Genomic DNA, 15,139 nt, shown 5'->3' on the forward strand with positions numbered 1-15,139 from the left:
TCTAAAACGATAAAAGAAGAAAACGAAATCCAAATTGTACCTCTTTAAAGGTCAGTCAGGCTCTCTCAGTATCCTCTTTCATTTTGCTGTCAGTTCTAGAACTGAACAGGTCATGGGTGCGACCGACGCTTGACTGTTTATGAGGGTGAAATAAAGTCCTTGACGTTAATTTTACTGCAGGTGTTGCGAGATACGTGACGACCCAGAATCCAGAGCGGCCTGCTGTTGACTTTCTAACATCTCGAGAGCGGAGTCCAGAACCCACAGCAGGTTTCTGGAACCATCCAGACAAAGACACTCAGAGGCAACCCAGGTTTTACAGTATATCGTTTTATTTTGCGTTCTCAACATTGTCACAGTACTAGTTTTACATCAATAGGGTTTTATCTACTTAGAAACAGAATGCATAATAAAATAAGAGCACTCCTTCCTTCCCTTTGACTTCAAAAATGGGCTGTGAGTGTGAGAAAACTGGAGCATCTCAGGAAGTGAGCCGGAATGGCTCTTCATCTCTAGATCCTATGATAATTCAGTTCTGTTGGAGGCAGAGAGAAGCAGTTTGATGATTATGTAAAGATCAGAGGGGAGCAGGAATGCACCTTCAATGTAACTGCAGACATTGAGTAGTAATAATAATTAATAATAATTTACAGGCTATTTACATGAGTTTCTCGTCCTTTACTGCCCCGCCCACCCTTAAAACGCTTCCTCCAATTCAGCCCCTCGTACTTCATCAGGGTTTGTATTTACACTCAGCAGCGTCGCCCTGCCACGGTGAGAGGCGTGCCAGAGAGGACTGACACACATCAGACTGAACGGACTCACCAGCAGGCCAGAAACCATCTAAATGTAAACAAGCATCGGTCGGAAATCAACGCTACGCCCGAAGGGCAGGGTCGGGTCCAGCACGCTACCTGATGGGACGACGGTAAAAAAAAATAGAAGGAGAAAGAAGAAACAATAGGCATCGATGGCATGCAACAAAGCACCTCACATGGACTCTGGACAGGTTTGATCACAGACCAGCAGGAACCGAAGGGTTAACACCAGAGACACTGATCGGATGTCATCGACATGTAGAGGAGCAAAGCTTTTCTTTGGCTAAACGACCAGATCCGGGACTGCTGCTCGACGGCAGACGCTGTGGGGAGAGGATTCAGTTTGGTCCCTATAGTCACTCCGTAGCTGATCTCCGAGTTGATGACGATGCGCTTCAGCCACTCCGTCCACCATGTGAATGTAATGAAATGGAGCCGTGTGAAACGGACAGGTTGGGGTTTCTCCATGGAAGGCTGGAGGTTTAGATCACAGCAGAGATTCATACAATGAGACTGGAATCCTGCTGCATTTAATGGGTAATAAACACTTCACTGGGACTCTGTAAAGCAGTTACAGGCTGTTGAGAGGAGTGTTTGGGATGCCACATCGTCTGCTCTTGGTGCAGCTTCCTGGGAGAAACCAGCTAAATGAGAGCCAGACTAAATGTTCTCCTGCAATGCTCTCACTGTGGCTCCGGCCTGTGAACGCTGGTAGCATCTGCTTTGCTGTAAAACCATGAACAACAGACCTGCATCAACACTCCTCTGAGTTTTATCGTACCAGATCCCTCATTTTCCTCTTTTCCTTCTGCAGCAGAATCACACAAGAAAGTATGCAATGTTCTATAATGTTTTTAGTTTAACTAGCCCAATCAAAGTGGCTCCGTGAGCAGTTCAACCCTGGGGAACCTGGAGCTTCAGGAGTTTGATACTCTTCTAATGACTTTGAGCTCCCCAGCGTGTTTTATTTGGATCAGAATTAAAGATGCAATATCTCTCAGTTGGAGGAAGAGAATAAACTACAACCCAAGACATTTTATCCAGTGTGACAACCCAAACTTCACCTCGATCATTTGTTAATAGTGGTCAACTGATTAGTTCTTGATAACGACCCCTGAACCGAAAACGATCAAAAGGTTGAACCTTGACAAAACAGAACCAATCTGCAGCAGTCGTGTGTGTTTCTAGTTCAGATGGTGGACTACGTCCCTCACAGCTGGATCAGGGTCCGGTTCTAACTGCGGTCCTACACTCGGAACCATGAAAGTCCTGGGAAAGATCCAGATGTGGTTCTAACTGTCATTAGCTGGTATTTGAGGGATTTCACTCTATTGTGCCAGTCAGTCTCTGCCCACTGTAACACTGGGAACAGCTCAAAACACAGAGGAGTCAGAAAACAGCGGAGGTGAGGCTTCAGGTCCTTCCATGTGAACGACACCCAAACGACAAGGATGAAATGACAGAGGACACTGGGGGACGGGAGGGGCGCTAACACAACTCAACCAAACTAACAAACCAACCATCAACAGACAACAAAGTAAATACATATTGCACAAGTTAAAAAAAAAAAAGAAAAGAAAAAGCATCTCATAGTCTTGAAGCAGATTCAGACTAGCCTCCGTCACTGATATCGACTAAACAGAGCAGGTGTGAAAATATTCTCCTCACTCACACACACACACACAGCCTGCCGCTGCTCGCCGCCGCCTCGGATACTGTGCAGGGGGGCGGCTGGGGGCCACAGCCAGCCGCCCCATAACCATATGTCAGAAAGATGATTGATATAAAAACGGCTGTTGGTGGTGAGCCGAGCGTGAGGGGTGCCGCCGCCGCCGCCTGATAATCACTGATTCTTCATACATGTGTCATCAGAGGAGGAACTGGAGGGGAAACAGTCCACATGGTGGGGGGGGGGGGGGGACACTCAGCCAGCTGAGAGCTTCCACGCCGGGGGGGGTGGGGGTGCGGAGATACAGTCACGTTTTGTCCAAACGCAGAGAAACCTCCTTCCCGATTCCTTGGACCTGGAGAACGTTGGAGCGACAGTTCGCACTACGACATTCATTTTGTTTCTCAGACTCTAAAAAAATAGCTTTAAAAAAATAAAATGAGGCCGAGGCTAGCAGCCGCTTCTGAAGGGCGGACATTCACAGCGATCCGCTCGCTCGCTCGCTCGCCGTGGCTTCCTTGGTTTTTCCGGAGCGGGGAAAGAGACGGCTCCAAGCCGAGGACGGGTGGAGGCCGGCGGGCGCCCCAGCTGAGTTCTCACTCGAAGGCAACCAGTTACAGTAGTGTTCCAGCTCACAGCGGCCTAGCTAATGAACGCTTCCGTCCGTTCCTTAACAGTGAAACTACGCCACCTATGTGCGAATATAATACTGAGAGTTTAATTGATGCCGCTTGTTCGGTAATAATAATTAGAATATTAACAGTTGATATTATTACTTTACAAAATACTATGCACAATATACATAATAAAGCAATTTTTGTGACTAAATCAGTTAAATGCTTCAATAATTGGCACATTTATCACTGCTACCAGAGATATCACAGTGCACTGTGAGCTACCGCTACATTAAATACTCGTACAGCTACCGCCAAGGCTGACCGTCTGTACAGCCGGGTGTGAAAACAAGAACGCCCCAACCAAGTCGACGTTTGACGAATTTGGACAAACATCCCCTTACCATCGATTGTTTGATGCAAGTCGAGTCTGAGCAATGTTTTTGGTAATTGCTTAACAGTCTGAGTCGTCTGCAAACGATGTGATCCAATTTTAGAGTTCTTGTTAATGATGCGTCAAACATTCCCCTCACATTCTGAAACTTCGGGGTTCTCGGAGACTATTTCCAACCAGTGGTCACGTCTTGAGTTCTGTTGCTTCAGAAGAACTAACCTGACATCAGATCAGTGGTGGTTAATGTACTCCAGAAATGCTGCAGATGACAGGAGTCTGTTTATACACTCTTTTTCAGATTTTGGACACATACACTGAACGAGCTCTGAATTCAGATTTAGGGTTTTTGGAGACTTGAATGAAACGTTTCAATCTTTACTTCATATGTGAACGGCAGGACGAGGCCAACAATTTATTCTGCATTGCTTTAAAACCAAGAAGCAACCTGCAGACACTGTGATGAAATGTTGATGAAATGTTTCGATCGTCTGCTCTAACATTCGCTGGTTAACTCATTCCATCTGTCAACCGCTTCAGCTTCATTAGCGGCAATCGTTCTCCAAATGTGGAACGTCATCAGAGCTGCAGATCGTGGGATTAAACGACCAGTTCATTAAGGACTGACTCGAAATTCTTCTTGCATTAAATGGTTTATTCTGGAGATCTTGGCTAAACTGCAAACTGTGACGAAACCAGCTTGTAACTCAGTCAATTTCTGAAAAGACTATTTGTTTCCTGGTTTTCTTGGCAGCCTGCAGGTGGGTTGATTGAAGAGTTATTGGTTGGGGTGAGCCTATGTTCACACGTGACTGCTTGTCTGTCCAGTCACACCACCCTCACACTAGATAAAACCACTTTATCCACGTTAAAGTTGAGACAACTATGTACTTCTTCTGTAAAATACTAGTAAGCGAGATATTCGACGGTGTTCCTTTAATGTACTGACAAACAGTAGTTGTGGTCTTTGTGCATGCTCTTTCACCGCCGCCCGCCTCGCGGACGTGACGGCGACCTGAAGTTAAATGAGAGGGCTGGTCGGGGGGAAAGAAAGAAAGAAAAAAAAAACAAAAACAAAGGATGGGACGACCTGCCCCAGTGACGAGAACCGGAACGAAAACAGCAGAAGGAGGCACAGGATGCGGTCTGGCTTCACGTCCTGAGACCAGCGATGCACAGTGCGGCCGGCGGCCTCCAGGGGGAGTCCAGTCAGAGCGCCGCCCTCACACCACCGTGCTGATGCCGCTGTGCTTGGGCTTGGTGCTGCCGGCGCCCTGGGAAGGGGGCGGCGGCTGGCCGTGGTGGTGGGCGGGGCCGTGTGCGGAGTGGGAGGGGTGCGGCGGGTGGCTGCCGTGGCCGTGAGCGTGGGGCGGGTACGGCGGCTGCTGCTGCTGCTGGCCGTGGGGCGAGGGCGGGAGGAACTGGTGGGGAGGGTGCTGCAGATGGGCGGGGGGGTGGTAGTGGTGGTGGTGGTGGTACGGCGGGGGATTCTGGGTCATGTGGCAGAACTGGGCGTGGTGCGGGTGCATGGGCCCCGCCCCCTCCGCCTCGGCGCGGGCCGTGTGGTGCAGGTTGGCCGGGTGCGGGGTGTGAGAGATCAGGGTGGGGTGCGCGGGCTGGGGGGTGGGGCTGGGCGACTTGACCCGCCTGGTGCCGAACAGCGAGCCGAGCAGCGAGGAGGAGCTGGGCAGGGACTGGCCGCTGTGGCGGGACGGGCAGTCCCGGCTGGACGGGGCTCTCCGGCGCATGTGGGGGCTGCTAATGATGGACCCCTGCAGGAGAGAGCACAGTCAGGTCACAGCCTTCAAGCCAAATGACAGAGCGCCGCACAGCAGCGCCCCCTAAAGGCAGCCAGTGCTGGACCGTCATGAGAAGAGAGCTTCAGAGTCTCAGAGGCGCCGACTCCTCTGGTGGACTGAGGCTAAACCACGGGCATAAGGTTCAGTAACTTAATATGTGGGCAAATTTCACTTCTTCTTCTTTACAACACACTTAACAAGATAGATACAGAACAATTCAAATAAATGAAAAGAAAAAAAAAACACGTTTCAGAGCCATGCGTCACATGCAAAATCCACCACTCACAGATGATCAAGGAAATTCAGCATGAGTTTCAGCTCATCTCACTAACTGTGGAATGTCAGATTTGAGTAAAGCTACCATCCCACAAAACGCTCATGTGGCCACGGCTCACAGAAACCTGGAGGTTCTGTCTTTAAACTGGATATTCCTCACAAAAATCACACAAAATGCTTTTCACTGCAGTTCATATGCAGCTACGCCAGCTGAATAAACAGTGTGGTCACTGGGTTATCGGAGTTCTACTGTGAGGCTACAGAAGACCTGGAAAACAGGATTTTACCCAACAAAGAGAAAATGAGTGTCAGTTAGGTGTTTACTGTGATGCAAAGAGTATTTGTGTGTATGGTTCTTCCACACACGGCTGTTAAATCTTCAATTTGCCTTCTTTTTTCAGACTTCCATCATCGAAACACCAAGTGAGAATAAACAAATGTCATTAACCAAGAGAAGCTTTCGGGAACAGGGAGAGAATATTCTGATCAGCTGATCATCCCACAAATATCTGGAGCAAAGTTTTAAAGGCTTTCTAAACATTGTTACAAAAAAAAAAAAACAAAAAGATCTGACGTTCAAAAAATGTCTTACCTGTTTAGAAAATATTTGTTGACTATTATTAAAGTTTAATCAAGGACAGGGGAGGGAAGCTAATTTCCCCAGAGCGTCGGCACATAAGCTGATTTGAATTTTGCTCAATAAGAATGATATCTTCATAAAAAGTTTTTTTTTTTTAAAGAAACCTGATTTTTACAACTCAGAATTGCTCCTCATCGGTTTCTCACAGTCTTTCCTGGCTTTTGTTGGTAAATTATTATACAGTTTCTAAATTTCGAGTTCAGTGAATAAAACTATATTTTTTTATGAACCTTTTTTTTCCCTCACTGTGAAACATCCATTTTGTACGTTCACAATTCCTCGACCCAAGTAATAAAGCAACCATGGCCAATAAGGTGAAAACTGTCACCATGTGAGTCGTAATAAAGACAATAATAAGAGTGATTTTCATCTGATTGAGGATTTATCAGAGCTCCAGGGCCCCATGTGGCCCCTCTGAACCCTACACCAGGCTGTTTTCTACTTTCCGTGGAGCGTTTGTGAGGTTGGAACGGGGAAGCGTGGGGTTCTGTTCTCGGGTTGTGAGACGGCCAGTGAGAGGAGGCGGGGTGAGTCGGTCTCGTCAGGCTGTGAGCATGCAGCAGCAGAACCCGACGGAGCGCTGTCGGATTCACCCGGTGGACAAAACAAAGGGCGAGAGACTCAGGAAACGGCCAGAAGAGAGAAGTCCGAGGCCACTACGCATGAGAGGATGGCTCTACGGCGCCACGGGCAGCGGTCCGGACGGGGGTCCGGGCCGCTCGCTGTTAGTCGGGTCATGCTGTGTGTGTGAAGGGCGAACGTGCCGGGTTCAGCGAGCAGCGTCATTCTCTTTCAGCCCAAATGCATGCACAGCGACCGAGGTGCTCACAACAGCAAAAAAACACCACCAAAAAACAGAAAACACTCCGAAGGAAGGCGTGTTCAGAGTGAACAACATGAAGTCAACGGACGGCCGGGCTTCAGTGTCGTCCTACTTACTTCCATATTGCTGTCTAGTGATCCTGCACTGCTGCGTCTCCCACGCTTGCCTGCCCGGGACACGTAACATGACAGATTAGACATGTTGGAGGAGCACAGATCCCGGCGAGCTAGTCTGGGCGGACGCTACGTCACTACGGCGGCACATACAGCAGCTAGTCAGCGGTGGGCGGAGGCTCGGGGAGGCTAATGGCGTCTATGAGGAGACCAGAGCGCCTCTGGCAGGACACTGTCCGGAACAGGAAACCAGCATGTTGGGACAAGGCATCCTCCTGACCCACAGCTCTTTCTTGTTCCTGAAGCTTTCCAGCTTCACTCAAGGACTTTGGAAGCAAAAGTGCGAGACTGCAACGCGACTTTCTGAGTGTGGGAATCGTTCCTGCAGCGCTCCACCAGGCGCCAAGATGGCCGCACAGTGGCACGATAAGGTCGAAGTCCTCCTGAAAATTGACTGTTTTGATAACTTTTGCATCCTTGAAGCCATAAATTCTCATTGAGTTGTAGAACAATCTTGATTTCTTTCTTTCTTTTTTTAAACCAATCTAGAACAACGGTGTCAAACTCATTTTAGTTCAGGGGCCCAAATACTGAGAGGCTAAAGCTAATTTGACAGCAAAGATGCAGCTAGCTTTCAGGGAATCATCACCGATATCTCAAAGCTGTTCTGAATTTTTACCGATTCCTTAGTGGTTTGGTGGATTGGAGCCTCTGTTGGGTTGGTTTTGGTCACTATGATTTCAGTGATCGAGACGATGCAAAATGAATCATACAGAAGATTTTCAAATCCAGATCTACTGGCTGAAAGACCGAAGAGTTCAAATCCTAGTTAAACTTCCTGTTCATGCTCGGGCAGAGAGGAGGCGACTCTCTGCACCCTGCCTGAATGGTGGCATTAATTCCTCTTACTGCTAAGACGCTCAGATTGATCACAGTGACCTACATGGCGCTGCCTCCACCCCCTCCACCCCCCCTCTGCGCGGCACGGTGACGCAGGATTATTAGTCCATAGCTTGGAGTAAATTACACCTGGGCCCATAACTGAACACACTCATCTCCAGAGCCTCGCTTGGCTGCTTCAGACTCTGCCCTGGCAGGTCAGTCTCCGCGGCTAAAGCCCAAATCAGACCTGGGGAAGGAACAGGAACTTGGCCTCTTGCAGTTTCCACATCAGTTACAGTGTGAAATGAAGTGAAGAGCGTCATGCCAGCGTCCAGCTCAGGAGTCTGGGAGTAAACTAGTCTGTCCAGGAGAGGGATGGAGGCGTAGCCAGCTTCGGGAGCTTTACCTGCGTCTGAGAGGTCACGTAGGGAGCTACTGAGCGCACTCCTCTTCAGGCCCTCACCAATGGCGTAGCTGTCATCCAGGCTGGCCCGGCTCAGGTTCCCGTTCCCCGTGTCCTTCTTTAACCCGGAGCTCTGGGACATGCTGGGCCTCACCACGCCCTTCTGCTTCTCCAGCTCGGCTGTGCGACACACACCGGGGCACATTAACCACAGTAATCATCCAGACGCCATCTTTTTATCCAAAAACACTCACACTCTATCCGGTACTTTTCCATCTCCTGGACTTCTGCGATGGATTCTCGCAGGTCGTCGGTGAACTTCTTGCGGTCCTGAGGATTGGGTGCGTTGAAGTTGATGAGGACTTTGATGTCGGCTCCAGGAATAGCCGATGTAAGGCGCACTCCATTGGGGTAATCTGGGAAATGATTACAAAAAACACTTTAGTCTGAATCACGATGGCCTTTACTGGCTGTTTCAGTACATCGATCTGCTTTGTCTCACTTGGCAATTCATTCATTTTTGCATTTTTAAATTTGCAAGAAACAAACTTTAGATAATTCAGTTGTCACTGCCGCTCTCTGGAAGGCAACAAGGTACAGGTCGGTCTCCACTCTAAGACGTTTCCGGATTAAGCTGAAGGACTGAGGTCCAACTTAAAAGATCTGTATCCTGCTTTTCCCAGCCTGCCAAAGTCATCTACAGTCAATAATAAGCTGTTTTAGCACCACTAGCACTACTGAGTATCTTTGTATTATGGGATATTAGTAATTCTATATGTTCTGTTTTCAACTCGGAAGTCCAAACAACTGGACTTCACGTTCTGTATAACAGCATAGGTGTTTTCCAAGCACTGCTGTGTAAACACAAAAGTTTTCTGAAACAAAAAATGCAAAAACGGTGTGTTTTAACTTGAAATGTTGTCGTGGAAATGAGGCCTTGGACGGTAGTGAAGGTTCCAGAAACACTTACACTGGTTTTCAAACAGCAACACTTGCATGCCGTACAGTGAGAAGGACTGCCGAAAGCTGTACGTCACCGAGTTCTTCTTCTTCTGGAAAATCTTCGTTACCTATGAAGAAAGACATTACAGCTGAGAGTCCTCGAATTGCCTCCTTTGTTCTGTGTGTGTTGGAACACTAGTATATCGTACCACAAGCAGGTCGTTGAAGAGGAAGATCTCCCGCTGGTGCAGACCCAGCTTCTGCGGTTTGTTGGGGTCTGGTACTTCAAAGAGCCTGCAGTAGCAGACCAGTCTCCGGTGGGGCAGAGATAATACCTGAACAGACAGGGCGCCATGTGTTCCAGTCAGGGTTCCAGTGATTCACAGCAGGGGGGACACACTGAAATCTCCACATCCAGTCATACTTACACAGCCCAGGCCATGGTGCAGAGAGCCGATCTGACGAGAAACGCACAAAGAACATTTTAAGGAGATCAGAGAAGACAGAAACGTTAACGACACTTCAAACCAGAGACAACAAGACGTTCAGTATGTAGTCCGGGCCAGATGGACCAGTGAGCAAACATCCAGTCCTCTGCAGTATTTCTCCCTCATTTTCAGTTTGTGTCAACCTGAGTGATCTTGACGCTGTTTGGCAGGTTTGTGTGTGTGCAGAGGAGGGGGTGTAATGAAAGGGCCGTCAAACGACAGAAGGGGAGGGTTGACTTCCAAATAAACACCTTGAAGATAATTGAGTGCGAGACTGTTTGTCTCATTTATTATCTCGGAGCTTGTCAAGCCGCAGCCCGTCCCTCTTCAGTCTGTTTATTTATTTATTTATTTATTTCGTGGCCGACACTTGGAGTAGAAGACACATTGCAGTATTTCACCATGAAGGCCTGTGAAACTGAAGAAGTGATGTGTCACGCAGCAGAGGGAGCAGTTTCAAGTGAAGGATGCTCTTTCCATTCCTGCCACAGCGGCGGCGGCGGCGGCGAATGAGTCGGCTCTCTGAGCTCCGAGGCGGACCAGATCATTTGGATGTGAATGCTCTTGAATGGAGAGGAAGATAAAAGCGGCGGCACACAGCAAGCGGCGAGCCCAAGGGCGAACTCACCGGCTTCTTTCCAACAATCAGCTTTTCCACTTTCTGAACCTGGGACACGTGGTCTTCGTTCGTCTTCAGCTCCCGCTTGCGAATCCGCTCGTATATCCCCACCAGCATCTCCCGGGGGATGTCTTCCCCGTCATCCACCCCTGTCAGCGGAGGAGAGGGGAAAGAAAGGATTAATGATTAATTCACAAATCTATGAGTGCTGATGAACCCCTGAATTTACCGACACACTGCGGTTGCTGCACGCATATCAGAGCAGCGACAGAAACGTCCTTCACCGCTCTCAGAGGACAAGTCATTCTCTCAGCTCAATACTGTACTTTAATTACCGACACTCCAATAGGCAGAGAAATTAGCTAGTCCTGCCATGAAGCTCTTTGCTAATACCCTTTGAAATGTGTTGTCGGCAGCTTTCTTGACCGTGACGGAAAAATATATGTAAATACATAACGGACATGGTCATTAGCCAAGGCAGGGTGCGTGCACGAAACTCAATTTAAGTGGAATATTTATCCTGGAAGAAACGGCGCCTCGCTGAAGGTAAAGCCGGACACGGAGCAGCCAGGTGGCACAAAGTACCTCGAAGGTTCTTAACAAAGTCCTCCAGCTTCATCTTCCTCTCCGGCTTGACGTTGGGACTGTACATGTCTGTGTTGAGGAGGATGATGGCGAAGGCCAGGATGAAGATGGTGTCGGGGTTTCGGAACTGCCGCACCACGCCGGGGTTGCAGATGCAGTAGCGCTGGCTGTGAAGACAGTGAGAACAGACCGATGCTGAAACGCCACTGCAGACCGATCCAGGAAGTGGCTGAAAGCTTGAACAAAGACAAAACAGACGTCTAGTTCTTTTCACTCTGAGTTGTCCAACTTTAAAAGACTACATTTTTTACTTCTAATTTGGCCGTTCTAACACCTGGACACACCATGACACGAGAAACACACTTCTCACAATAATGGAATGAAACTGAACGGTCAGAATAAAAAGCACCTGAAATAACAGAAACCATTATTCTGAATGTCGTCACCTCCAGAGTGTGTCGTTCTCCTTATGTGTCATTTTTAAAAACTACCAGCAGCACCAGCTGGTGTAGCTCAGTCTGTTTGTCCTGTGACGGACTGCTGACCTTGCTGGAATCTTCTCGATGTAGAAGATGGATTGAATTTTATCCCATTTAATAAAAGTTGAACATCAACATTTCTTCATTGTTCCGAGGTGGTAAGAACAAGACCAGACCACTCCCCGGCAGAGTTAACCCTCTCTTTATTCGTTCCACCTCAGCGCAGGGGCATCGGTGGAACAGATATGAATATTGAGTGTTTTTCTGGTTGCATACAGTCAAACAGCACTTCACGGCCTGGAGTCAGGACGAGCCAGCGCCACTAAGCCCTGTCGATGCAGCCTGCGGCCGTCAGACGGGCCGTTCGGACTCCACAGAACTGCGGCTCGAGATCGGATCTGCCCAGGGCCCGCCGGCGGGCCGGCGCCAGATGATCAGTTATCGTTATCTCCCCGGTGTAGCAGTGACTGCGGTGTTTACTGAGGCCGAAATGTCCTTGCTCGGTGCTGATCGAAGCGAATTCTCTGTGGGCAGGAGAGTACCTTTCCAATGGAGGTTTAAGTAAAGTAAATGAGCCACAAACAACATCCATCAGCAGCCTGAGGGAGGCCCTTCCTCAACTTTCTCAACTCATTTTCTTTGAATTATTTTCTGCAATGATCTGGCCGAACAAAGCCTGGATTTGAAATAGTTTTCTGCCGCTCCACCGATCCCCGCCTTGCAGTGTTAAATTAAGCTGACGACTTTTTGGTGTCACCTTTGTTTGGGAGGATAATGGTGTTTTGGAAATGGAGCAAGGCCAGCCTGTGCTGTCCATTAATCATCCACGCTGCGTTGGCGGTAAACACTAGACATAGCAATGAACCCTTTAATGACCAACCTGTCACATCGCATCAGTCGGCCCGCGCTGACAAATGACCGCGCTCGCCAAAAAACATGCAGTTATGCTTTCTTTTTGGGGACAAGCTGCACGAGTTCTGCAACGTGTCGGACGCGGGCGCTCACCTGTAGGCCTCGATCAGCCGCTCCACCTTCTGGGCTTCTCCCTGAACCCTGATGTGTGCCTGGAATTTCCTGAGCGCTTCATCCAGCTCCATGGCCGAGAAGTCCATTTCATCCACGACGCAGCTGCAGGAAGACACGAGCCCATGAGCGTTCAGAGCGCAACGCCTCGTCTCCACGCAGAAGCTTCACACATCGTTTGCATCTGGAGATAAATTAGACTTCACGGCATTCATCAAGTTCTCCTATCGTCACTCGGTCTCAGCAAGTCGCTGAAAGTTAATACCTATACTTTAACTCGTCCTTTCAAAAGGTGGTATAAGTGCATCCTTACTAATAATGACCTATGATGAGTCAAACGTAAGACGCCAGGGTTTCATACCCAATATGAAATAATTGGTCTTGATGACAGTGCAGGGAAATTGAACTATATAACTGAATATATTACATCAGAACATGATATACAACAAGAGGAAGTGATGAAATATATTCTAAAAAAAATGAGTGAAATGCATTCATCTAGTCAAAGAGACACTCTGTCCATGATAACAGCGTCAGCTGAGAGGGATTTATCTTTCAGAATGTGAAGAACTCCCTTTGGAGACATGCGACCATGAGCCTGTCCAGAAGGAACGGTCAGGACTGACATCGTTAAAACCTTTCAGGGACAGAAAACTGAGTGCCTCCCTTTCGGGTTAGCTTTCAAAGTGCGCGCAGCCTTCAAAAGACACAATCCAGAGACTGGTCCAGACGTCCGCATGGTGGAAATCCCCACAGTGTGGCACTGGGGTATTACTTTGCTCTGGCCCTGGTTGGAAGCTGGATCCTCTCGGAGTTCATGCTGCGTTTCCTCAATCCACTAATTAATTTGATCTTTTATTCATTTACAATTGTGCGTACTGAATATCGGCAGTGATTGTCTCCCCGCTGAGACCAGGAGTGTGACTCAGCTCGCCAGTCCGCCTCGCTTGTCAGGATTTATAGGTGTTTGCTGAACGAGCCCTTTAGATCTGCCCGTCAGGCTGACAGCAGTGGACCTTTCTCTGCCTCGTCCTCTGCTGCATCTCAATGCGCTTCAAAAGGGATTTTCTAATAAGTTTGTAAAGTCTGCAGCAGAAGGCAGAGGCGCTACGTTGAGGATGCTAAGGATCATTACCGGGGAGTACGAGAGCTTTATGACTCCCCCTCCGTATTAAAGCAGACCGGGGAGTATAAATAGTATCTGTATGTTTATCCGAGCATCGCAGCAATTTCCTGAGTGGCTCCTATTTCTGTTTATTTCCTGGATGTAACTGGAGTCATTATGTAGTCCATAGAAACTGCACAGCCTGTCTGAATGGGGGCAGATTGCAAACTGCCAACCCCATTTGCAGCTAAATGACGACTTGTATTTATGCTCCTCGGAGACGAAGAAACTCAGACTCTCTGCAAATGGCAAAAGGTGGCGAGTTAAATCAAAAGCCCGGAATGATCCATCTGCACGCGCAAATGTGTCAGAGAGCAACACAGACACAACTCGCCGCAAACTCACTCAAGGACGTCCCGGTTGAACTGCTTCTGTCGGTTCCCCAGGAACTCGCCAATCATCTGCCTGCTCAAGCCTTTCCTCTGCAGCAGGAAGTGGGCGACGCCCACTGGAGTGTCAGGGACAAAGTTTCGCTCGATCAGATACTGGATGCCTTTTTCTGGTTTCCTGGTGACACAGGAAAAAGAAGAGAAAGGGAGAGGGAGAGAGAGAGAGAGGGAAGTGAGTGAGGACGCAATCCAAGTCTGAGATTATCCCACTGCACTCCCGCGCCGGGCCTCAGACGAGGGACGGCGTTCCTTCAGTGCTCCGTCCCTCTGCGGTGTTGATCACAAATGATTAAACAGGACAGAAACCAAATCCACAATCAGCCCTGATTAAACAGAAACGCCCGGACTCAGGGTGAAGTGGGGCAGAATCAATCCTGCGCTCGTTTGCACCTCAAGCACAGCGACCAGACTGGCGCGCTTCAATCAACATCGCTGCATATTTATAGCAGAAGCTGAAGATGTTGGGCTCTTCAACAAAAACAGTGCAGAGTGTGCTCTGAGCTACACTGAGAGCTGTCATTAGGACTGTGTAATGCTGTATTTCAAAACCAATTAAAATGTCAGTGACATTTCAGAAGAAGAAACTGACTCAAAAATCAGACTGCAGGAGGCGACAAATGAATTGTGAAGTATTCATTCAGCTGCGTTGACTCTCCTCAGGATTGGTTTTATGGATGAAAAACAGTTTATTTGTTGGGGAAGGAAAAGCAGTGCTGCTTTTGTTGTGAAAAAGAATGAAAAAAATGTTAAAATGGAAGCATGTTGGGAGAAGCATCACAGTCTTCATTGACTGTTCATTCTGTCTACTAAAGATGGGCCAAAACAAAAACTTAAATCCGTCTTTTGGAGTGAGAATAAGACCTTGATCCAACCAATGCTTGCTTCATCCAGCACACCTGAGCTGAAGCAGTCACGTAAGTAAGAACAGAGCTAAATTAATCCTGAACAGGGTGCAGGTCGGATCAGCAGGTCAAAGGTCTCAGCAATTTTCTAATCCAACAATCACTTCCTTTTGTTTATT

At 48.3% G+C, this 15,139-nt stretch overlaps 1 protein-coding gene across 7 annotated transcripts in view; it reads right to left on the reverse strand.

Annotated features, from left to right (window-relative positions):
- Positions 1-310: 310 nt before the first annotated feature.
- The window catches only part of iqsec1b (IQ motif and Sec7 domain ArfGEF 1b), a 166,847-nt gene continuing 152,018 nt past the window's right edge, over positions 311-15,139 (reverse strand). For 6 of the 7 annotated variants that reach the window (XM_030091292.1, XM_030091291.1, XM_030091290.1 and 3 more), the window contains 11 exons: positions 14,075-14,236; positions 12,547-12,669; positions 11,063-11,229; positions 10,487-10,626; positions 9,799-9,828; positions 9,580-9,705; positions 9,399-9,498; positions 8,683-8,844; positions 8,432-8,608; positions 7,147-7,196; positions 311-5,264 (listed from right to left, as the gene is read on the reverse strand). In XM_030091292.1, the coding sequence (XP_029947152.1) occupies positions 4,716-5,264; positions 7,147-7,196; positions 8,432-8,608; positions 8,683-8,844; positions 9,399-9,498; positions 9,580-9,705; positions 9,799-9,828; positions 10,487-10,626; positions 11,063-11,229; positions 12,547-12,669; positions 14,075-14,236 (1,786 nt within the window). In that variant the 3' untranslated portion in view covers positions 311-4,715. The remainder of the gene's footprint in view (positions 5,265-7,146; positions 7,197-8,431; positions 8,609-8,682; positions 8,845-9,398; positions 9,499-9,579; positions 9,706-9,798; positions 9,829-10,486; positions 10,627-11,062; positions 11,230-12,546; positions 12,670-14,074; positions 14,237-15,139) is intronic. The other variant, XM_030091295.1, reaches the window with a different exon arrangement.

The sequence above is a fragment of the Salarias fasciatus genome, chromosome 5 (assembly GCF_902148845.1).
Source record: "Salarias fasciatus chromosome 5, fSalaFa1.1, whole genome shotgun sequence".
In the NCBI taxonomy this organism is placed as follows: Eukaryota; Metazoa; Chordata; class Actinopteri; order Blenniiformes; family Blenniidae; genus Salarias; species Salarias fasciatus.